Source organism: Corvus hawaiiensis, chromosome 26, assembly GCF_020740725.1.
Source record: "Corvus hawaiiensis isolate bCorHaw1 chromosome 26, bCorHaw1.pri.cur, whole genome shotgun sequence".
In the NCBI taxonomy this organism is placed as follows: Eukaryota; Metazoa; Chordata; class Aves; order Passeriformes; family Corvidae; genus Corvus; species Corvus hawaiiensis.
Genome location: NC_063238.1, coordinates 5380102 through 5403840, shown reverse-complemented (window position 1 = coordinate 5403840; position 23739 = coordinate 5380102). Strand labels below are relative to the sequence as shown.

The following is a 23739-nucleotide window of genomic DNA, read 5'->3' as shown; positions in this document are numbered from 1 at the left end:
TGCATGCCGTGGTAAGAAACTGTAATACCACAAACTGTTTGTCTCTTTAATCCATTTGAAGAACATGGGGGGATGGAGTATCTTCGTGTGCCTGTGAAGATTGTGAAGAATGCCTATGCCAGGCTATTTAGAAGTAGTAAGAGGCTGTTAGAGACTTGTGGCGAAGAAAAGCCTTTGTGTGCAGGCCAAAATAACTTATCCTTAAAAAGATGAATAACCCCATGTGATGGCCCATGTTTTGTAGTGTGAAGGAACTGTGAGATTTTTCATGGGAGAGATGTTCTACACACAGCAGATTGTTTGTTTCCGGGTGGATCTGCTGTTAGTGGCAGTTTGGGAACCACGTGCAACTGAAGGAAAACCTTTTTTCCTTAAGCATAAGAGAGAGACTTTTCAAGAACTGGAACACTGACTAACATCCCATGTTCTGTTATCCCTTGTGTGAGCTGGGTAAAAGGAGAGAAGTGCTGGGGGGGGGGGGATTTGCTTTAATTTTGTTTTGTTATTTTCTCTTTACTTTTAATTCTATTAGTAATAAAACTCTTTTCATTGTACTGCAACTGTTTAAGGTTTGTGCCTGCTTTGCTTTTTTCTCCTAATTCTTATCTCACAGAAGGAAAATAAGTAAGTAATTAATATTTTGAACCAAAACCACTACATTTAATTGGTGTTTCTGCCTGGTTTCGAACTCAACCCGCTACACCTCTCCATCATACAACAAAAAAAAAAGACATGAACACCAGCAAATGACCTGTTCCTGCCTCAAAATGAAAGCAGCATTTATGACTCTTCTAAGGTATAGTATGCCCAGCAAATAATGCAGGGAAATTCTGTTTTTGTAGCTTTCTTGTGTATAAGGTTCAACCAGCTCAAACGACAAGATTTTGCATTGGGGAAAAATATCGTACTGATAACACAGTAAATTAATAAAATCACAGAGTCATAGAATATCCTGAGTTGGAAGGGACCCAGAAGGATCATCAAGCCCCAAGTGCTGGCCCTGCACAGGACAGCCCCAAGAATCACACCGTGTGCCTGTTCAAATGCTTCTTGAATTCTGGCAGGCGTGGGGCTGTGACCAATTCATTAATTGGATGACAGTGGAAAAAGTTGCACAGTAAATTGTGTACAACTGCACAACTGAGCAGCTGCAGATGTCGAACAGGCAGATGATGTACATGTAGAAGACAACTGGTCAGAAAAGCACAGCAGGCAGGGATCTGGAAGAGCTGGCGGAATTCATCTCATGGAAGGCTGAGGGCACAGCCATGGCAGTGTTCCATGTCTTCCTAACCGGTAGGGTATCTGCATCGATACCTGTGTGTGTTTGGAGCTGCACCCGGTGTCACTGGAACACTGATTATTTCCTTGACTGAGTTTTATTTTTAAATCCATTATTTTATTTATTTTTTTATACGTAAATCCAGGGATTACATCCACAGCCGTTGGGCAGTCAGGAGTGCCTTAACAGCACCGTGAATGCTGTGTTCGAACGACAAAGTGCCTGGAACGCTGACTCCCTGCAGTGGGTACGAGTGGGTACCAGGTACGGATGCTGCAGCTGCTGTGGCAGCACCAGCGGGGCTGGAGAAGGAGGATGGCACCCACCCGGCAGTACCGGGGACGGGGCGGCTGGGAGGTAAGCGGGTGGGACGCGGTATTTCCTGGGGGGTGCCACGGCCGCGTGGCCGAGGGCACTGGGGGTGTTTAGTCTGGAGAAACGGAGCCTCAGCAATGGTGACCTTACTGCTCCCTGCAGCTCCCTGAAAGGAGGAGCAGCTGGCTGGGGTTCAGCCTCTTTCTGCAGGCAGCCGGCGACAGTATGAGAGGACACAGCATCAAGCTGCACCAGAGGAGGTTTAGGTTGGACAGCAGGAGGGATTTCTCCAGAGATTAGACATTGGAACAGGCTGCCCAGGGGGGTGGTGGAGTCACTGTCCCCAGAGGTGTTCAGGGAAAGACTGGACGTGGCACTTAGTGCCGTGGTCTAGCTGTCATGGTGCTGTTCGGTCACAGGGTGGTCTCGATAATCTCGGAGGTCTTTCCCGGCCCAATCCCCTCTGGAATTCTGTGGTTCCGGGCTCCCACCGTGCCCGCCCGCGCCGCCAGGGGGCGCCCTCTGCCCCCGCCGCCCCGCCCCACCAGCGCGCGGAGAACGCGCGCCCCCTGGCGGCGTCCGCTCCCCCCCGCCGCGGCGGAAGCGGCGGGCGGTGCGTGCCGGACGCGGGTCCGGGCGGCTCCCGCGCCCCCGGCGGCGCGGAGTTCCCGCTCCCCTGCCTGCCCCCCGCCGCCGCCCCCGCTCCGCAGGGCGCCCGCTCGCCCCCGCCCCGCCGCCGGGAGCCGCCCCGGCCCGGCCGCCCCGCGGGCACCCGGCCTCCGCGGGGGCGGCGAGCGGAGAGTAAAACCGGGCCCCGGCAGGGACGCGGGGCTGAAGCCGGAGCCGCCGCCGCCAGGGGAAGGTGAGCGGGCGCTGCCGGGCGGGTGGAGGGTCTCGGCCCGGGCCTGGCCCCGCTGCCACCCCGCAGATGCCCGGGCGGGAGGTGACTTGCCGCGGTGGCCTCTGTCACCGCCGAGCTCGGGGCCTTGCTTTAGTCATCACCGGGACAGGCGCTGCGGGCGGAGCGTGGTGGGAGCCGGGGGCGTTTCATGGGGGCAGCCGGGCCGGGGCCGTGTCCTTCGTGTGAGGAAAGCGAGCCAAGACCCCCTCCATCCCCCTGCGGAAGGAACCACTGACCAGCCGTCACAGAAGCCAGGCCAGTTCCTGTGCCTAAAGAAGGACTAAACCCCCCTCTGACTTCTAGGGTCTCCCCTGTCGCAGGTGATGTTAGCTGGATTATCAGGGTCTTCTGGTATTTTTCGTTTATTTGGGTTTTTTTGTGTGCTTGTGGTGGCAGTGCTAATTCTGGTAGAACCGCCCTCCGTACCCGTGTGTTTCTGTTGGCAGGGACACGTTGAGCGGCTGCTTTGTAGTGTCTTTCTAGTTTGGAAACACTGGGATGTCCTCCAGGGGTTGGGTTTCACTTACACATTCCATGTACATGCTGAAATCGTGCTGCGTGTCATTTACAGCAGAGTGTGTTGCTGTCCGTAATCGCTCCTTCTATCGTGATCAGTAGGGTCTCAGTTATCCCAGCATCTGCTAACTGCAGCTGAAGGCCTCTGTTGTAGTTTAGTTAAGGCCTTTTCTGGGTCATGTGCTAGAAGTCAGTGAAGGGAGTTGTGTGTTAGCCTTGTTTCCGCTTCCTAAAGCCTGAAGTGTAAACATAAGTCGGTGTGCGCTGTCATTAGTCAAATGAGAAACTGCATCTTTGTGAAACTAGTGAAAGATGTAAGCTGCTGCATTAGGAGCTTAGACCTTAAAAGTGTGTATTTTGAACTGCTCAACAGCAAGTTGGAACAGACCAAAGTTTCATTATCTGTTACTATATAAGAACATATAATAACTGTGTTGAACCTGTACTCAGTGTGGAGCTCCTGGGCTTTTTTTGACCATAATCTGCCTTCCCTTCTTCACTGCCATTGTACCCACATTGTGAGGACCTTACTGCTGCTCTTAATGAGTGGTTATAGAGGGGGAAGTAGAATCTTCGGAGCAAAGGGACAGGAGGCAACAGACACAAGCTGTAGTAAGGGGAACTCTAGAACTAGAATAAAGGAGAACGTTTCCAACCTGAAGGTATTCAAGTAGTGGATTAGGGGCCCGAGGAAACTGTGGGATCTCCATCCATGGAGATACTACAAACTGGACTGGACATGTCATTGAGCAACCTGGTTAACTGGTTAGTTAGGAAGAGGTTGGACAGTCTGATTTCCAGTATAAGTTACCCTGGGATTCTCTTCAAGGTGAGGAAGCAGCATTGTTCAGAGTAGAGCTGACTGTCCCTAAGGGAAGGCAGTGCTTTAGCTCATACCTCTGTGGCTGGTAGCACATAAGATGTTAGATTTTAATTTCTGTTGCAGGTTAGCATGCAGATATGCAAGTAAACTTATAAAACTGTGGTGATTGCATTTGAGGTATTGCATTGAACATTCCAGGCAAAAGGACATGTAATATTTTGCAAGACTGACATGTGTGAACAGGACTTTAAATTTACTTGGAGTATTTGGGGTTAGGGAAAGCCATAAACAATTAAAAGTATATAGTAAGTGGGAGAGTATAGCTATAAGTAGTCTTTTAAGCTACATAATCACCTCTCAGTTTTGAAGAAATGCTTCTGTGCCATAACCCATGCTCCATATTGTTCTCTAGGTAGTAGGTGGATCCATTGGAGAAGTCCAGGCATAACAATGTGATAAATATTGTGGTGTTGAATGCTACTCCTAAATCTTGTTTGGTCTCACAATTTATGTTTCTTATACTTGCTGCGGGTGTTTGCTGCCTGACAGGTTCTGGAGTTCGGCTCTGGGAACTGGAATGAAAAAGAGTTTTCTCTTGCTCTCCCACACACTCATTCTCTCCCATCCTTTCCCCCTAATTCACACCCCAAGTACAGGTGCATGAAATCCGTGAAGGGCATGTCACTAATGCTATGTGCTTATATGTTGCTGGAGAAAAATCAGCTGCCCGTTACACACTGTCCTCAAGAACATGCTGAGGAGCAAAATGGTGTAAGCCTGAATTAGTTTGGAACAGGCATGGGTTGTGGGAGCAAAGATCAGCTTTCTTCTCATTAACAGGAGTTATCTTGAGTAATGTGGGTAGAGGCCGATTTCAAAACCAGCAAAGGAGACGGGACATCCTTGCTCTGTCAGAATGTGAGGGAAAATTGAGACACGAAACTAAGTGAAATGAGTTCTACTCTAGTATGTGTTTCCCTGTTCCTTAGCAAATGTGGAATAAAATTGATCTGCTTTGTAAGTTTTGTTGTCACTGGGGTTCTGATAGCAATATTATCTTCTGTATTTCAGTCTCTTGTTTCTTGCAAAAATAGAGCAAAAGAAAGATAGACATACATGTCTGTCTAGGCATAGGAGATTTGCAGTCATACCTGCTATAAGTCACATTTAATAAACAAAACACAACAACTTCAAGCTTCGATTCTTTCAGAAATACTGTTCTTAATTAATTTCTCTCTATCAGCCTATTTTACAGTTGCAACATGTTTTTCTTCTTCATCCTGACTAGCAGAACTTGGAATATTGACCAAGTAGTTTTTTTCTAGACTAGAATAACTTTTGTTCCCAGAGGTATTAGGTTTGCTGTTCAAGCACCGTAGCTAAAATAGCCAAGCATTCAGGTTGTCCTGTGTTTGTAAGGTGAAGTGAATAGCAAGTTGTCCCCTAAATTGTACAAAGCTAAGAAAAAACGTGTTGCTCCAGAGTTACAGAAAGCCTGAAATTCCAGGCTTGACCTCTATGGGCTGGTATCTTAGGAGCTGGCATTGGAGTAGAGAGATTCTTGTATATAGACAGAGTAAAGCCGGAGCAGTTAAAACTCTAAAGGGGACTTTGTGATCTTTTCTTCCTTGTCCGTTCCTGCTGCCTTTCAGTGTTGTGCTCCGGGTCTTGAAGTTTCACTGTCAGTAAATTTTTGGGTACTAATAAAGGTCTTTCCAGGGCTGAGACTTCGTTATTTGAGCCAGTCTTCTTCCTGAGTCATCCTATGGTTGTAGTGAGTAGAAGTGTTCAGTAGGTTTTCCTTAAAGCACTGGATTTGTGATTGTGCTGTTTCCTGTTATAGTTAGTGCTTGAGAGAAGGTTTTATTTTATTGTAACAATAAACTAGAGTAATCAATACAGCTTTTGAAATTCAAAAATAGAGTATTAATTGGTACTGGTAACAGTATAAATGTTCTGGATCTGTTCAAGTTGAGCAGTTTTCAATGAGATAAAATCCTAGCCTGAAATTAAGCAATTGCACCATCTTTCTCAATTAGAATTGTCAGCATTTCCAGTACACAAAAGAAAAGGACTGTAAAGATCAAGTAAAAGGTTTGCTGTATGAGCTGTTGTGCTTCTAACAGGTGCTGCTGGGATGTGGGGTATGAATAAAATATATCAGGCAGGTTTATTATATGATTAAACAGTATATGGAGATGTATCTATTTGGAAGATTTATTCATCTACTTTTTAAAAATTTTATTTTAAACAGGAGATGACAGGTGGAAATGAATCCTGTACTGCAGGACCAACATCTATGTCCTACTTAACTTGCTTGACTTACATTCTGGAAGAATGGACTGGTGTGGAGCATATTGGAGATTATCTGAGTTATGCATTCTACATTTTGTGGTTGCTTTTTCCACTTGTAGTAGTCGTTGTACTTCCAGGAGTTATCGTCATTCTCTTCTACGTTTCCATCCTTTTACTTCATATTTATAAAAGGAAGAATGAATTAAAGGAAGCTTATTCCCATGATGTTTGGGCAGGTGCAAGAGAAATGTTGGCTACCCTATGGGATGGACATGGAAGAATATGGCATGGTAAGCAAGACCTGACATTTCATAAAAAACTTCTGAGGCTCTTATTCCTCGTTTAGCTTTCAAGATTATCAATATATGCCTGGTCGTCGGTGCTGGTGCATGCCATTTCAGGCCAGGTTTGTTTTCTGTTTTATAAGTGACTGTCAGTGGTGCTTGAGAGAAAAAAAAGTGATTGAGACCTTTTTGAATGTAAATTTTTTATTGTATGCATTTATTCCTTTGCTGCTGTAACATGAGATCTCTGTTCTGTTTGAATATATGCACAATTTTTGAAATTGCCTTTTTTTCCCATTTTTTGCTTTTTTTAAACAATTCCTGGATTTCCTCATTTGAAGAAGACCTGAAATGTGTGTTGTGTTAAAAACTAGATCAATTAACTGTATCATTTCAGGGTCAATATATGAAGACTGGAAGTTAAATGCCAGTTCCCTGATAGCTAGTATGTCAGCCAGCACGTTAGCATAATTTAATTGCATTTAGCCAGTCTTTCATAAAATTCCAAATGATGGCTAAAAGGAGCACATAGTGTCAATTTACTCACTAGTTGCTTCTTGAAATTCACTTTAGAGCCTGACACTGTTACAGAACCCTATTTTTTAATTTGTCTTTGTATTCTGGACGGATACTTTCTCTAATAGAATGTCAAAACTAAGGGTCCTGTTCCTTGTCCTTCTACTATTACTTCTTTATAAAGACAGACATAATAAATGATTTGGCTTTTCTGTCTAAGGAAATCGTAAGTCTCTTTCAGAGCCATTCAGTCTAGATGCAGCTAAAGGAGAAAGAGATACTTAAGAGCAATTTACATAAAGAATAAGTCCTTCTTGAAAATCATCTCTATTTGTTCTCTAGTCAAAGGGAAGCGGGTTTTCAAGGCATTGATAACCAGATGGTGCAGCAGCTGTATCAGATAGGCTTTGTAAGACTAAGATGTAACTTTCATATCTGGGAAAGTACACTGCATCAAAATCAACAGCTACATCAAAGACCTTAAAGTGCTCCCTTCACAATAAAAAGCTATTTGCTTTTTTTTCACAAGAAAATTTATTTTTTTAAGGCCTTGGCTCTTTTAATGCTTAGTAACTTTTTCTTTTTGTAAGGTCTGACATTTTATTTGTGCGAGAAGATTCTTATCCGGTCCCTCATTGACAGCTGTGACTTTTTTCTGCCCTGCCAGCTGCTTCCCTCTTATCTATACACTTGTATTGCTAAAGAATGAAATGTTTTCCAGTTATTTTTTCCCTCACTTGATTAATAAGGATATCATAAGAAGAACTTTTCATCCTAAAATCTAACAGCATTAAAAAAAACCCCAAAACCCCCACAAACAACCAAACAAACCAAAACCACAAACAAAAACGAAACAAACATTAAAAAAACCCAATGCCACAACTAAAAGCCCCAATAGAAGCCCAAAACCTGCTGTGTGATACCTGTAACTTTACATGTATAATGCCAATGCCGTATGTGTTGGCTGGCGTGGAGCGCACTTAGTGGTCCCTTGGGGTGGGACAGATGACACACTTGCAATGTGTTGCAGCTCCACTCCAGAAAGTAAAATAGAGGGAGGAGAGCCAAGTGTACCTCCAGAATTAAATTAAGTTAATGGTCTGGGAGTTGCAGACCTGATTAACTTTGGAAGAAGTGACAGCAGTTGGTTGGGGTTTTTTTGGTTGGTTTTTTCTGTGGTTTTGTTTTTTAGCTTGTTTTATTCTATTTTAAAAAAGATACTGTAATAGTACTATTGGGTATTAACTGAATATGTTCTATACTGATGCATTTTGACATTTTTTGTTAATTAAATATATTCTGCACTGTAACTTGAATAGAAATGTGAGGTCACTAAGAACCTTATGTGTGTTTATGTATTTTTCAGCTAAGCATATAAAGTCCCAACTAGCTTTTAGTATATAGTGATTGAAAGCTGGAACAGGTATGACTTGGAGAGAAGTAGCAAAGATAAGCTTCGTACCCTGGAGTAAAAAGAGACATATAAATCGGTGCTGTCATTTCAAATCTTCTGAAACAATCACTGATGGCAATGAACTTTGAAAGGTTAATAATAGCTTGAAATAGTTGTTTCACCACTCCAGTCCTTATTTTGATTTCTCTTGAATGAATGATTCAGAGGACTTTGCCTCCTTGAAAACAGTGAACTGAAAAACTAAGGATAAATTATACAGTTCAAGATAGTGAGAGTGGGTGTTTTGTTTTAATGTTGGGTTTTTTTGCTCTTTCTCAAAGTGTGGTGCCTTAAATGGAACTTGTATTCTCTGTGAAGCAGCTTGTGTTTCCTGTAGATGCTGCAAGTTACCTTTTGACTTACTTTGCTCTTACCACTTCTCAATCGGTGTTGGTTTGAGTTTGCCAGCTTGCTGCAAGTTAGTTTCTTTGGGATAGAACTGTATAAAAATTTAACATCTGTTACACTTTCAACTCCTAACAGGTTATGAGCTTCATGGTGTTGAAAATATTCCTCCAGGACCGGGACTTGTTGTGTTTTATCATGGAGCTACTCCTGTTGACTATATCTATTTCTCAGCTAGACTTCATATAACGACGAAGAGGAGGTGTACCGTAGTAGCTGATAATTTTGTCTTTAGATTACCAGGTAATGTACTTCATTATAAACAAGCAGTTTTGGAATTCTTATTTTAATTTTTTAATAGTGTAATTAATAAAAATCATGTTGCAGGAACACAGCTCTCACTACAGACATTCAGACAAATTTAGTGGAAGTTTTGAAACAGAGCATGGTCTTTACAAACAAGAATGAGACTGGCCCATGCAAGGACGGGACATAGTCCTATCTGGGCAACACCTTGTGATGACTCTAGGGTGTTTAGAAACAAAGAGGAGATTGTAGGAGAAACAGTGTTCTCTGTATTAATCATTAGGAAAGACTTCAATAAGATGTTTCTTTTTTATTAATATAGGCAGAATGAGTGGTGTAAACTGATTAAGAATTAAACTGTTTGGAACAAATGCCTTATAAGTTAAAAATACTAGTCTGGAGAGACAGTGTATTTTCTTATCCCACCCAACTCTTATCCAGTTGAACATGGTGGGCAGTGGAACCTGTCTCCCGGAAGACTGTTTCAAGTAGAATCTTTTTTGGAGGAAAGCTAGAGAAGTGTTCAACATGTTTGTGTGAAGCATGAGGTAAAGCAGGTAGAAAATGAAAAATATGTGTAGGGCAGGATTTTGGCTGGACAGCTTAGTGCAATGCACTGCTAGCTGGTGAAATTATTGTGTGAGGGGTTTGTTTTTTGTCTGTGTGAAATACAGTAGTACCCACTTTCTTTCCCAAGTTTGGTTTGTGACTAAAGGCTTGTCAATTCACAAAATGAATTACAAGGAGCGTTCTGTAGTGTACTGGTGCTTTTAGTGGAACCAACTAATATAAGAAAACTGTCTTTGTCGGTGTACGTTTATTTCAGCCTTAGTCCCTGAAAAGAACTTTTTCATACTGATCACAGTACAGCTTTGCCTCTACGGCTGCTTTTGCCAACAGATTCATTTGTCAGTTGGTCATCAAATCTTTTGCATACAGACTAATAAAACCTACTTCTTAATGCAGATTTGGCTCTGTATTGTATCTATATAGGCAGAGTTGTTTATCAATTGGAAGATGATGGTTTACTCCATTTCTGCTTTAAAATAAGGCTCTAAGCGTGAGTATACTTATGAGTCCCTCAAATATTGTTCAGTAGCATTGCAGAAACATCTCGCCGAATGGCTGGTCTTGAAGAACTGGTTTCAGCGTACAACATCTAGCTAACAGCTACAGGCGTTCCTCAGGGATTGATACTGGGACCACTGCTGCTTAGTTAGTGTTTTTATAGAAACCCTGGATGAGGGGTTGAAGCATGCACAGGAAATTCACTGATGATACCAAACTGGGGGGAGCTGTCGATGTACTGGGCATTAAAGCTTGTCTTCAGAACTTCATAGAAGTTAACTGGCAGAAATATTACGAAGTTAAGCAAATGTAGAGCTGTGCATCTGGGATGGAGCAATTCTGTGCCCCAGTACTCTGTTTAAAAGGGGGCTTTGCAGAAAAGGACTTGTAATTCTAGTGGACAAGTTGAATGTGAGTTGGCAGTGTGCCCTTACAGCAAAGAAGATGAACTGCACGCTGAACCCTTTTTAGCATGAATGTAATTGAGTGGGTTGAGTGAAGAGGTTATTTCCATTGGCATGGCACCTGTGCAAGTATATCTTGCAATATGGTGTCCAGTTTTGGACTCCCCACTACAGGGCACACTGACACACTGGAGCATGTTCAGTGGATGTTGGGGGTCTGGAGCACACAGTGTACAAGGAGAGGCTGAGAGAACTGGATTTGTTTGGTCTGTACCAGATAAGAGTGGGGAGAAGAAGAAGTCAGACTCTTCTCGCAGCGACAGAATGAGAAACAAGAGACAAGTTGCAACACAGTAAATTTTGATTAGACATTTGGAAAGGTATTTTAACATGAGAGTGATCAGACAACTGAACAGATTGCTTAGACAAGTTGGGGAATCTCCATCCCTGCAGACTTTCAAAACTCCACTGGGTGTGGCTCTGATCTAGTTGGACTCGCTTTGAGTGGGAGGCTGGGCTAGACGACCTCCAGAGCTTCCTTCTAATCTACATAATTCTCTGGTTCTGTGAAAGAATTAAGGCTGTTCAGGGAGATAAGCCCAAAGAGCCCAGAAAATGTTCTGGATTGTTTCAAAATAAGCACAGTAATCTATGACTGGCAACTCAGCTAGATGCTGCTTCTCTTGTGAATCAAACCAGAAAGACTTTGTAACTTTATCCTAATGCTAAGGCGGTCTGATCTTGATTAAGTGTTCAGATTAAATTGGATGCCTTTTCAGAAGATGTTTTAACTGAAAGTTATTATGCTCAATGCAGGGGAAATGGGAAGAGGTGGTGGTGCATTTGGGGAGTCTGTTAGACACACATGGGTGTGTCAGAATTGTGTCAGTATTAAGTATGCTTTTGTTCCTTGCATTTTGGAGAAGGATATAAAATATGGTCATGTGCATTCGTTTTTTCCTTCTTTTATAGCTAGAGGTTAGCCACAGGGAAAAACAGCTCAATATTCCAGGCTTCTGGTTCCTTTAGACTCTTAGTTGTGTAGTGCTCAGAAACACATTGACTTCTCTAAGTTTAGGAGAAAGACTTTTCCCAAAGTGTTCAGAGAGGACTGAGATTTTGCTTGTGTTCTTTTGCATCATCCTCTACTATAGTATGGGCCTTTTTTGCTTCCTAAAGTCATCTGGGACGCCTCTTTAAAAGGTTGCCTGCTATTTTATGTAACTAAGACAGTCCCTTTCCTGTAATGTTCCAGAGGAAAGGAGCTTTGGCTTCTTCTCTGTTACATGCACAAGGTGTTGCAAAGTATCTTGTGAGCTAGATTCTCTGCAGATATATGTGTGTGATTACCTACAGCTGTGGAAGGTTGGATTCAATGGTCTAAATGGTTCCTCTCTATCTGGGGGCCTAAAGGTCAACCATGGGAAAATGATGACATCCTTGCCATCCTGCTGCCCAGTAGCTGACAGCTCTGATGTTACAGTCACTGGGGCCAAGATAGAGAAATGTGCACAAGTTGGGAGCAGTGTTACATGCATTACCGGGTTCTCTCCAAAGGGCTTCCAAACATTTCTGCCAGCACAGTCTTGTGGAAAATGGGAAAAGAGTATGTTGGGGCAAAGGGCAGAGTTTGGGTTGAACTTCTTGATGTCTGGAAGAATTAGCATGTTCTGTATGGATAAAAAATTGTGTTTAGATAATTCTGAGAGTTGTTTCGTTGTTTAAAATGGAAAAAAAATAGATTCTTGGTCACTTTCATTCAGTGCCACCTGGTGCTACTCCAGTGTTTCTTCTAACTTCGTGATGACCTTTGCCTTGGACACAGGTACCCTGGCTGTTCTTTCAGGGTCACTGTCAGATTCTGTCTCTCAGCTGCTTTAAGGGAGCCAGGTTCCTCTTTGGTACTGAAGTAGAGCTGTCAGTAGTAATGTATGATCTGCTGGCAAGGCTATGAAGTGCAGCTCAGAATATGAAGTTGATACTAAAAGTCAAGGGTGGGAAATACAGCTGAGAAATTTTGTGAAGACTTGAAACCTCCCTGCGCAACTATTCTGTAGTACAGTTTTTCTGTCTGTATTCTGTCAATATTCTGTTATTTTTTTTACTGATATCTGAGCTGGTCAAACTCATGGTGTTGCTTTGTCACACACACCCTCCCCCCTGCCTCTTCCCCCATGTATCCAGTTCAGAAAGGAATGGTGGTGTCACAGTCTCTGCTTCCTTGGAGTCTCTTTTCCTGCTATCTCAAGCCTTTTCATGACTGTTTTATCTGTATCCTGAGCTCACTGACAGAATGAACTTAGAGACAGGCAGCTTTTTACCACCAGGTACATTGCAGAGAGCTTTAATTACTTTGGGAATGTAAAACATTGTAAAAATCAGCTATTGAAAATCCTACAAAAAAAGCACCTTAAAGAAATGAATTTCCATTAGGTAAACTCTATTTCAGGTGTTCCTTCATGCAGATGCTACTAGATGAAGACTGAGTGTCATCAGCAGTGTGTGAGGCAGGCACAGCAAAATATGAGACAGGTGTAATGCAGCTTGTGCCCTGTTGCCATGTGTATGGTCAGACCCTGATTGGATATAGATATGAGTTGGGAGTAATTATACTCACACCAGCTACAAAGACTAGTTAGAGATCAGAGTTAAGTTAAGAATAAATTAATGATGTGTTGCCTCATGCTTTTCTTCCCAAGCCCTTAGTTTATGTGAGCTGTAAGATAAGACAGACCTCTGTCTTCTTAACTGTATTTAGACTCTCCTTCAGCATGTGTGTGTATGTAACAAATGTGTGCTTATATTCACAGCTATTCATTTGTTATTGAGAGGCAAACTCGACTAGATCAGTTCTTTGTCCTTGGCTATGGCTGATAGGGTTGTTTGCTGCAGTGCGAAACTTCAAGAAAGAGAAGTAATGTTTCCCTTACTGCCCAGTCATCCAAAGTTACCATTTTGGTATGCGCTACTCATAAATACTGTATAAATTTAAAATTTATTGAACCAACTGAACAGGATTTATTTCCTGCAAACAAAGGTTTATGCTAGTTACGTCCTTTCACAATAGGCTAGTTGTCTGAATTAATCAGATATGTTCCTTTTGATGCTTGTAGCAAATTTTTGATGTTCTGCTGTTTCTTGAATGAATGGTCAAAATGACACATCAAATTCAAGGTGATATGGGGAGTTTATGTAACCTTGGGTTAAAAACTTCAGTTACAATATTAACAGAAGGTGAGTGTACCCAACTGAGGCTCACCAGATTCCTCTTTGTATGAAATGCCATCCAGGTACTCACAGACTGAACCAGAGTCAATTGCTGCAGTGATCCGTAACGCAGAGTGTGATGCATTTTCTTTGTCATTCTCCTCCTTATGCATGACTGCTCTTTGCCAAAGTTCACAAAACAAAACCACAACAATTTCCTGGTACTGCTTCTTGTTGCTCTTTATTTGGACAATGCTATGTTTGAGCAGTAGAGCTTGAGCAAGGAGCCAGTGCCGTTGAGTCAATTCCTTTGAAGGGACACCTGAAAGATGTCAGAGTGCTTGACAGTTCTTTTTCAGTTTAGTACTGATTGTGGGATAACACCTGACTTTACTATGACAAAAAGCCATTGAAACCCCTAAATCTTCAACTTTGCAGACCAAACTCTGTAAGTTGGACTTAATGCTTCATTCCCTCTTGGGGACTTGGGGCCGCAGCTTATTAGACAAGTAAGTTTTAGCCATAGTGTTCTGTGCTGGGAGTCTGTACTCAATGGTAGTATGAGTTAACATTTTCTGAATTAATATTATCTTACCTTACAGGTTTTAAAATACTACTTGATGTACTAGGAATTATACATGGACCAAAAGAAGCTTGTGTCAGGACTCTGAAGAATGGCTGTCTGTTAGCCATTGCCCCAGGTGGAGTTCGGGAAGCACTCTTTAGTGATGAAATGTATACTATTTTGTGGAGTAATCGGAAGGGCTTTGCTCAGGTGGCCATTGATGCAAAAGTGGTAAGTATAACACATCATGGAAGAGAAGCAAAGAATGTTATTAGTACTTTCTTCCAGAGAAAGCTGTTTTGATTATCATATGTTTGATGTTAGATTTCTGACTGTCATGAGTATGGTCTACTTGCTGTAGGAACTACATTTCAAGACTCTTTTTATTGCTTTTGATTGATAAGAAGGCTTTAGAGTCAGCAAAGAATAGTGTGGTTAGGAAATCCAGAGTTTAAAAGAATGAGAGACGAAGTACAGGATGGTTTCTCCATAACAAGCATGTGCTGTTTTGCACACACCTGGTTAGTATTGTGCTGGCTTAGCCCTCCCTGCCCAGCATGGCTGGGAAACAGCCCTACAGCTCAGAGTCACAGAATATGCTGAGCTGGAAGGGACCATCAGGATCACGGAGTCCAACTCAGTGTTGCTGTTTCTTCTATCACTGAAGTGTGGTGTGACCCAGCAGGGTATAGACTCACTGGCACTACATACTCTATTGGCATTTTATGGTAGTGAGGGATGTCCAGGGCATACAGCAGCAGGAGAAGCTGGTCACAGGTGTGAACTCTCTTCAGTTCTAATGTGCAGCATTGGGCTTGGTCAGCAGGCACATAGCTATTCATAGGGGACCAACTGTTAAGGCACAACAGTGTGGGATATGTTTGAATTGTAACTATTTTAGTAATCATTTCAGAGTCCCTCTCATTCTATATTTGTACTTGAAAGGTATGTGCATATGTCCATAGGTCTGCATATACCTAATTTAAAAGCAAGTCTCACACCAGGAGTTTTATATTTAGGTACTGTCAAAGAGATACTAGTTAAATCTCTGGGTTTTGTATAGGAACAGAATACTTTTAAGACCCAAGTGTGCATCACTTTTCTCACAAGGAAAATAACAGTGCTTAAACAGGTATTTCAACAGGCTTAGATTTTACTAATGTATTGTAATAGCATGTGAAAGGCCATACTTGAGATTCAACTATGATTGTACTAGTTACATTTGTTTTATTGGATGTGTGTTTATGAACTCACAAGGGTCTTGTAGCTTCTGATGCTTTTTCCTGGTTTTAAAATCAAGAGTCAAACACAGTTAGAAGGGAAAAAGGGATTTTACCTTGGTATTTATTTTAAGGATCCTTAGGTGCACTACGTCCAGGTCGAATGTACCGAAATGCACACTGCAGTGCACACCCACAATAGATCTGGTATAACATAGGTCTTACTAATTACCATGTCTATCAAAGATTCCCCAATGAGAGGCTTGAATGAGGCCCCCTCCCCAAGGAACCTTCCCCTGGATGGTTCTATCTTAGTTTACAAAATGTGTTCTGGAGAGGACCTTGGGGTCTGGGGCACACTGGTCCCCTAACTATGAAGCTTCTAAAATGTTTAGTCTCCCAGCTGAACAAACTAGTCCAAGAATGTAGGCAAAAAGCACTAAGAATACAGAAGTTGCAAAAAGGTATAACAGGGGTATAAAAGAAAAGGCAAAAAATCATCATGGCATCACTTCATCCTCCTTAAAAACACCCCTGAAAGACACAGTAATATAGGAAGAGTGTCAGAGGCAGGCTGAAAGTGGGAAAAACATCTTTATTTAGATTAAAGATGAACTTTTAAGTCACCTTGAATCATAAGCAGAACTCCTCATGGAAAGAAGAATGTGTCTGAAACATCAGAAAAATGTGTCTAAAACTGGGACCTTCAACTTGTTGAAGTTGTCTCATTTCAGCAGTTTTTTTGCCAGAATTTCTGTCATATAAAAAAAAAAATTCTACCTCTATGTCAAAAATAAGATGTTCCAAATAAGATTGTTCTGGAATAAAGATATTCAGTTTAGGCAGCTGCACTTCTTTTTATTCTCTGTAACTACTTACAAACTTTTTTTTCTCTCAAAAAAACCTCAACTTGATGCATGTCTGGAAAGTTACATGTGCTAGCTCATCTCCATGCTTGTCTTTAAAAAGTTTAAAAGAATTTGAGTGCATGAAATTCCCATGAAGAGTTCTGTATTTCTGATGATGCTGTGTACAGTGGGTACATACTATAAAATTATCTTGAAAAACTTTATATAGTAGCTGACCCCCTTGCAGTTCTTGTCAATCTTGACAGCTGTTTGCAATTTCAAAAACAGCAATAAAAACTTGAAGTATTCAACACCATTCCAAGTACTCATCAGCAGAAATAAGTCATGGACATATATTGACACATCAAGTGTGAAGCAATGCCATCAGCATAGCAGAGAGGAATCAGACAAATTTAGTGTCCCAATCCTGTGAATTCTTCCCTTTGAGCATAACTACAAATTAGGTAGGAGGTTTAAGCACTTAAGTCACGACTGTGCAAACACTGTTAGGTGGGGGGAGGGATGCCTAAATGTTCCATAGGTTCTGAAATTCTGGACTGCTCTAAGAAAATAGACTTGCTGAAACAGTGACTCACTGAAATCTTGTGGTATTCTCCAGTTTGAAGCCTTATGGCAGAAGGTCACAGAAGAACTTCAGAATACTTATTTTGCTCTCTATATATCCTTGACTGAGAAACACTTCTGAAATTAATTTGCTTGTTGAGTTTAAGTGAGGTAGAAGTTTTTTAGGTAGTGCTATCTTCCTTAAATTCTTAATTATTTTTTTTCCCTCCTAGCCCATCATTCCTATGTTTACACAAAATGTTCGAGAAGGCTTTAGGACATTAGGAGGAATAAGTAAGATATTTTCTATTTTTTTGTAGTTTATTTTTCCATTTGTGTGTGTAGAAATAATCCTCATATAAGTTTGAGATTTAACACAGCCTTGTTTCTCAACATTTGCTCTCTGGTAGAGCTCAGAGATGTTATCAGCATTTAATATCAGCATTAGATGTGGTATTGGTTCATCTAAGTTATTTTCCACATAGCAGTGTTTTTGTAGAAAAGCAGTAGTAGAAAGGAAAAAGGAGCCAGAAAAAGGCAGGAAGATTTAAAGCACTTTTTTCTCTGCTTGTGTCTGCTAGGCCAACCCTAGGTTTTCTGCTGTCTGTTAAGAAGCAAGGCAAGCAGGTTTGCAACTGACACATAATTCCTTTAAATGTCCTCCTAAAGCTCTGTGCTTACACCTCTAACTGCACTTAAAGTTTGAATGGTTTGAACTACATTTAATCTTTAATAGTTAATTTAATAGTTGCTTTTCTATTCTGCACTAGACCTGTGGTTCCTCACAAAACCTTGCATTTGGCAGCTCTCCTTCCTTATCTCTTTGGAACTTGCAGCCAGAACATGAAGAGATGGCTCTTTGTCTGAAGGGTCCATCTCTGGGATGATTAGATGCCCACATCTCTGCTCATTTGCTAGGGTTAAACTCCCTCTTTGTTATATTCTCTTGGTTACTATCTAGCAGAGAGGCCTGAAAAAGTCTCCTCCACACCCCATGTTCTGCCTCAAGTATGGTGGCATCACCTTCAGAAGGCTGCAGGGTGACACAGTTCAGTTTCTCTCCCCCTCCATTTAAGAGCTGTGTATTGCATGGAGAAAGCCAAGGCATCAGATGCAGAAGGTAGAATAATTCACACACTTGCCATGCTCTACAAAAATAAACAGCAATTAATTGTTGCTGTGTTCAGGAGAATCCCAAACAGAAGAAATTGAAGCCAAAATAATTCATGCTACTTGCATTCTACAGCGGAGTTACTAGAGGAATATAACTCTCTTGATCACTGGAGGTGTTACTCCAGTTTCAGTAGTTTTGTCTTTGTTTTTATAGGTTGTGTACAGAAAATTCCACAACTCGATCAGTAAGGATTTTCTTATGCCAACACCCCAGTTAATGAAATTTCTTGTCTGAAATTGAGAAAGATAATATTAACACACATTTTTTGAAGAATCTCTTCTGGGTACATTTGGGATAAACTCTTAGAAGGTGGCATGTGGGGAAGAAAGTGTCCTCTTAGAGCTGATTGAGATACCTGTTTTTTCTCTATTTTTACATGGTTTATATGCAACCAGTGTGTGATCTGAAAGAGCAATTCAGTATGTTAGGATGACTGACTTTTAGGCAGATAAGGCTATTTCTGATCCTCTAGACCTCAGTGGGACTGAACAGTGCAGTCTTCCAATACTAGTTTCTAATGCTAACCTGTCAAATGAGCTGAACCTGTAACCTGTATTGTGTAGCATTCCCTTCCTCTCCAGAGAGGCAGCTATTGAATTTCTCTCCTCTTCTTCCTTCTCGTTTCAGCTACTCTTTGGAAGAAAGATTTCACACCAAGTTAGGGTAGAAACAAGTCTGATGTTATCATTAATGCAGCTTTTAGGAAATGACAGTCAAGGTAGGATAGCACTTGAGATGACACATTTGAGAGTCTGGTTTGGGGGCTAGATTACTTTACAAGCCAGTTTCAATGTTAAGATATACTAGGAAAAAATCTTTGCAGAATAATCTCAGTCTCTCTCTCTCTCTCTCTCTCTCTCTCTCTCTCTTTCTTCCCTCCTTTACCCTCCCTCACTCCCCTTCTCCCTTCCCTTCCCCACCTTTATTTCTCCTGCTTTCTGTTACATTTTTTCACATTAGAAATACTTAGGTCACTATATGAGCGTGTTAGATTGCCAGTAGTTCCCCTGTATGGGGGGTTTCCAGTCAAGCTACGTACATTTATTGGAGAACCCATTCCATATGAACCAAATACAACTGCTGAGGAGCTAGCTGAGAAGGTAAGATAGATATCTATATATATAAATTTAAAATATTGAATGTTTTGATAAAAACCACTGCAATAGTCTTGTCAAATGATTTCTGTCTAGGAGCCAGTTATAGAAATTGGTGGAATCATGGTAAGTTTTGTACTTGCCTAACTCTGAATGTCCTTCTTAAATACTATCTTTTTATTGCTACAACTTGCAGATGTTCTAGGTCTTTTAAAGTTTATTGCACCCTATATTTGCTTTGAGAAACAACTTGCTTTAAAGACCGAAGAAGTTCGGTCAGATAAGACAGCTCTGGGTTGACAGAGAGAAGCACCTCACCCAAGAGGAAGCATTCTGCTTCCTGGTGTTTCTAGAAAAATACTAAAGAAGCCTTTCAAACATAGCAAATCTATGTTCATAAACTGTTGGAATTACATACAATTAAAAAAAAAGGTAAATAATTTCACTGCTTTGTGTAGTGTTTCTCTTTTGTCCAGCTTCTAACCCAACAATTTAACTTCTAAATGTTCCTCTAAATCAGATTTGGATGCCTTATAGAAAGGATTTTTAGGTCCTTATGTTCATTCAGCTTATTAATAGATTTCACAGTGCAAAGACATAAACCAGTTAAGTGGTGGAGCAGTGAGACGGAGTGGGCTGGAATAGGTATTTTTGAGAGCTCCACAGATGGTCACTTGTAATATTCTGAAAACTTCACTTGAGAGACTGTTCTTGACCATGCAGGTGTCAGTTCAGTTGTTTCTCCTCATCTGTTTACCCTATGATTAAGTCTCTGCAAAAAAAACCTCTTAAAATGTTTGTCTGCAGTATCTTAGGCCCTGGTTATGGAAAACTGGTTGTTTCTGTTGCAAGTTCACTCTGACAGGACTTCAGAATGTGTTTAAATTACTTTCAAACATGCATTGGCATCTTTCATTTGTGCCAGCCCTCACTTACTTCTGACTTAAGTTCCAATTCTGCTAGAAAGGCCCCTAGAATGCGAATTCCCTAGAATCCTAGTTAGTTAGAGTGATTTTAAAGTTGTCTCTCATGATTCAGGCTATGGCACTGTATGCATTTTCCCATTATATATAGAAAAAATGTTAAGCTCAAATTTCTTACCTAATGCAAGTTTTAGATCTGTAGAGTCACTTAGGACCAGATGTATAAAGTCCTTCTCCAAGGACTTAACAGTTGATCACTTACTTCGTATAAACAGTGGGAGCTTGTACCAACAGTGGGAGCTTGTACCAACAAGCAACATTCTACCGACATTTGCTTTCTGACCACTAGTGTACAGAGGCAAATAATTCTCTGTTCTTCTGCTTCCAGCCTTAAGAATTCACTAGTCTGTGCCTGTCTAGGAAGAATAGGAAGATTATGGTGTGTTCTCACCACAGCTTTTGCATGTTGCCCTGCTTCTGAATGTTCCCTGTAGAGCTTTTATGTAATAAGAGTAACTGCTGTGCACTCCTTGGCCTGTTTGTTTTTTTGAGTGAAAGTGAAGGCTGCTGTCACGTGCAGCTAAGTGTCCTGAACATGTGTTAAAGAACCAGTTCCTTCAGGGGACTTGGATCCAGAGGACATTACTTTGTACAATTTAAATGTGCTGAGACACAGTGGTGTTTCCAGTGCTGCTTCTGAGCATGTATAGAAGCAAAGTTGATGCCCACTGGAAGAGTGTTACTGATGCAAACCTGGGCGTAGGCAGGAGTTTGAGCTGCACTACATCATGCAGGTGCTTGACATGCTTTATAGACCTAGGTCTCTTCATGAATTTACTCTGTTGTCGTTTGACTTTTGCATATCACTAATAGAGCTTATGGACACAGAGATAAGAGACTCTAGTTCGTTGGTCTGTTTCATGGCAGTGTTGCCACAATTACATCCTTTGGGCTTAAATACGGAAGAATAGTATTTTGAACTTACAGTACAATACAGTGTGGTATTTGAAAGGATGAAAAAGAGCCTAGAAATTGTGTTATTATATGAGCAGTATAAAGCTGAGTTTTTCTGACCAAAGCCTTTTCTCTTTTCCCTACAGACAAAAGCAGCAGTCCAAGTTCTCATAGAAAAACATCAAAAAATACCAGGAAATATATTTAGGGCTTTAATGGAACGATTTCAAACACAAAAGAAAGAAGATTAAGGTCTTCTGAACTTAAACTTCTATAACTACTATTTAGTTATAATATTCTTGAAGTCACATTTGTAAATTATTCATTCTTCTAATAATAGGTTTTAAATACTGTCCTAATGATAATGAGGTATAATTTAAGATACCAGTCACTTGCCTTTGCCCTTTCCCCTGTCCAGTATCAAGCTCAGGAACCCAAACTTCAAATCATTCATAATGGGGCAAAGTTTAATTTTTGATAGATGCATTCCTACCTTGGAAGTGTGCGGGTTGTTGATTTAGGGTTTGTTTTGGGTTTTATTTTCCAAATAACACTGCAAGCCTTTATGTATATGGTCTGTCTTCCTTTTGGTCTGTCATTGTCTCCCATCCCCACCATGATGGATCTCTAGAATGTCAAACCTGCTGCAGAGCTGGAATCTGTCTTGACCCTCATCACTGTAAAGAGGTTTTGTGGGCCAGATTAATGCCATACAATTCATATGAAAACTTTCCTGAGATGGTTCCTCTCACACTGCTGGGAAACAGTCCACCACCCTTGGCCTGCAGAACCTCTAGCAATGCCTGCAAAACTTGCATTGCAAAGTGTTTAGTTTTGCTAGGTGAGCTCAGAAAGGGTTCAGAGGAGTGAAAATTGATTAGAGAACTACAGTGATCCAAGGAAGTTTGTTATGGAAACTACTCCGATGCTGCGAATGAGAACCCTACAACACAACTGCTATTCTAAGCCAAGCCATATTGGGTATCTGCCCTTGAGTAGACATTTGTCCCATGTATTTCTTAGTGAATCTACAAATTCTTTTGAAACAATGAGCCAAGTGTTCAAACATCAAAAAAAAAAATGACAGTACTGTTTAATAACATGAGCTCAAAAGGCTTTATTTTGATGGAAAGAGAAAATTGTTACAACACTCTAAAAGCAGGAGTTCTTTTGAAAAACAGGAAAGACATTCCCAAATACCCTTTGGATTTAGTATGTGGGTAAACTGTTAAACATACATATTTTTCAAACAGTTATTTATCTAAGTTAAATAATGAAGGAGAGCAAGTTCTGTATACTTAAGTGAAAGCAATTGAATCAAGAGGAGAGAGTTGCAAGATTGGGCTTTTGTGCACTTACAGCAAATTATAATGTTGTATTTTATCTTAGCTAAAGCCTGTGGTTTTATTGTCCAAATAGGAAATATCTGAAATATTTCTTCTGATTTCCAGGAATTTTAATCTACAGTTCTTAAAACATCTGGGAACTTTTTAGTTTTGAGATGAGGACAAATTCCTTCAGAAGAGAAAAAGAGGTTTTTGCTGTATGACGTGGTCTCCTTTCAATATTGTTGCGGTTTGACCTTTTCTTAAAAAAAAAAAATACACTCCCCCCCCCCCCCCAAAAATAAAAAGCTCCAACAAACAACAACCAGCTTTTGAAGGAGCAGCTGTTTTTGATATACTATTCATTCCTCTCACCATTTAAGCACAGACTTGGCTTTATGCTCTTTTAAATGTGTAAATTAGTGACATTGCATAAGTGCATGTGGATGATGCCCTGTGTTAGAAAAATATCACTTTATGGCAAATTGGCTGTCAATTGTGGTTTACAAGAAGCAAAAGGTTTACTTACTTTATGATAATTTTTTATATCAAAAACATTTTATGTAGTGTTAAATTTTTTAAAGCTTTGGGAAGAATCATGTTATATAAAAGCAAATGCCCATTCTGAAGTTCCTTAAATTACTTGGGTTTTACTTGAAGGCAAGATTGTGTTCTTTTTAATTTATTGGAATGTGTTTCAAAAATACTGTGTTAACACAGCATGTCATTAAAAGTGATAATGCTGAATTCCTGCACTGAAGTTTAACTTAAGTATGACCTTTTTTTTACTGTCCATCTTGAGGAAAACGTACATCAGTCTATGTTGTGAACATCTCAAAGGCAGCTGAACATATTTCATGTTGAGGTTGCATATATGTAAAAGAGGACTCAATCTAAAAGGTTCTGTTAGACATGAATGGACATTGTTATCAGAGATTTTGTAAAATTTATTTTATTAAGTATGTGGGCTGTTTGCTGCAGTTTTGTCCCTTTAAGTATTGAAAGATCAGTATAAAAAATGAAGGGCAGTATTGGTACTCTCTAAGTGTTGATATTTGTATAGGCCTTTCATATTTATTTCTATATATTAAAAATGTATAGAAGACACCTTTCGAATAAAATGGAACAGACTTCTGAAGTTTTGTGTTGTCTTTGAACTAAATGGAATGATACATGGCCTGTCCTGCTGAAGCTTGAGTGGTTTTGAGCAGCATGTCCTACCCCTGAAAAGCCCTTCCTGTCTTGCAGTGTCTGAATAGTGATGGAAGGAACAAAACCCCAGAAGGAATGAAATAAAGGAAAAGTACTTCAGACAACAGTGGAATAAAGGAAAAAAGTCACATAAACAATAAGGTCT

General features: G+C 40.7%; 1 protein-coding gene across 3 annotated transcripts; it reads left to right on the top strand.

Annotated features, from left to right (window-relative positions):
• Positions 1-2331: 2331 nt before the first annotated feature.
• Positions 2332-22676, top strand: LOC125317151 (transmembrane protein 68-like). Of its 3 annotated transcripts, none has more exons than XR_007199952.1 (7): positions 2332-2459; positions 6092-6422; positions 8869-9033; positions 14318-14511; positions 17146-17206; positions 18714-18804; positions 19047-19186. XR_007199952.1 is itself a non-coding variant. In XM_048286834.1 (7 exons), the coding sequence occupies exons 2-7, from the start codon at positions 6095-6097 to the stop codon at positions 21306-21308; spliced, it is 993 nt and encodes a 330-aa protein (XP_048142791.1). In that variant the 5' UTR covers positions 2332-2459; positions 6092-6094; the 3' UTR covers positions 21309-22676. The 3 variants fall into 3 exon arrangements, 2 of the variants coding, with proteins under 2 accessions (XP_048142791.1, XP_048142792.1); XM_048286834.1 differs by lacking the exon at positions 18714-18804 and adding an exon at positions 21204-22676; XM_048286835.1 differs by lacking the exons at positions 2332-2459; positions 18714-18804 and adding exons at positions 2476-2818; positions 21204-22676.
• The last annotated feature ends 1063 nt before the right edge of the window (positions 22677-23739 follow it).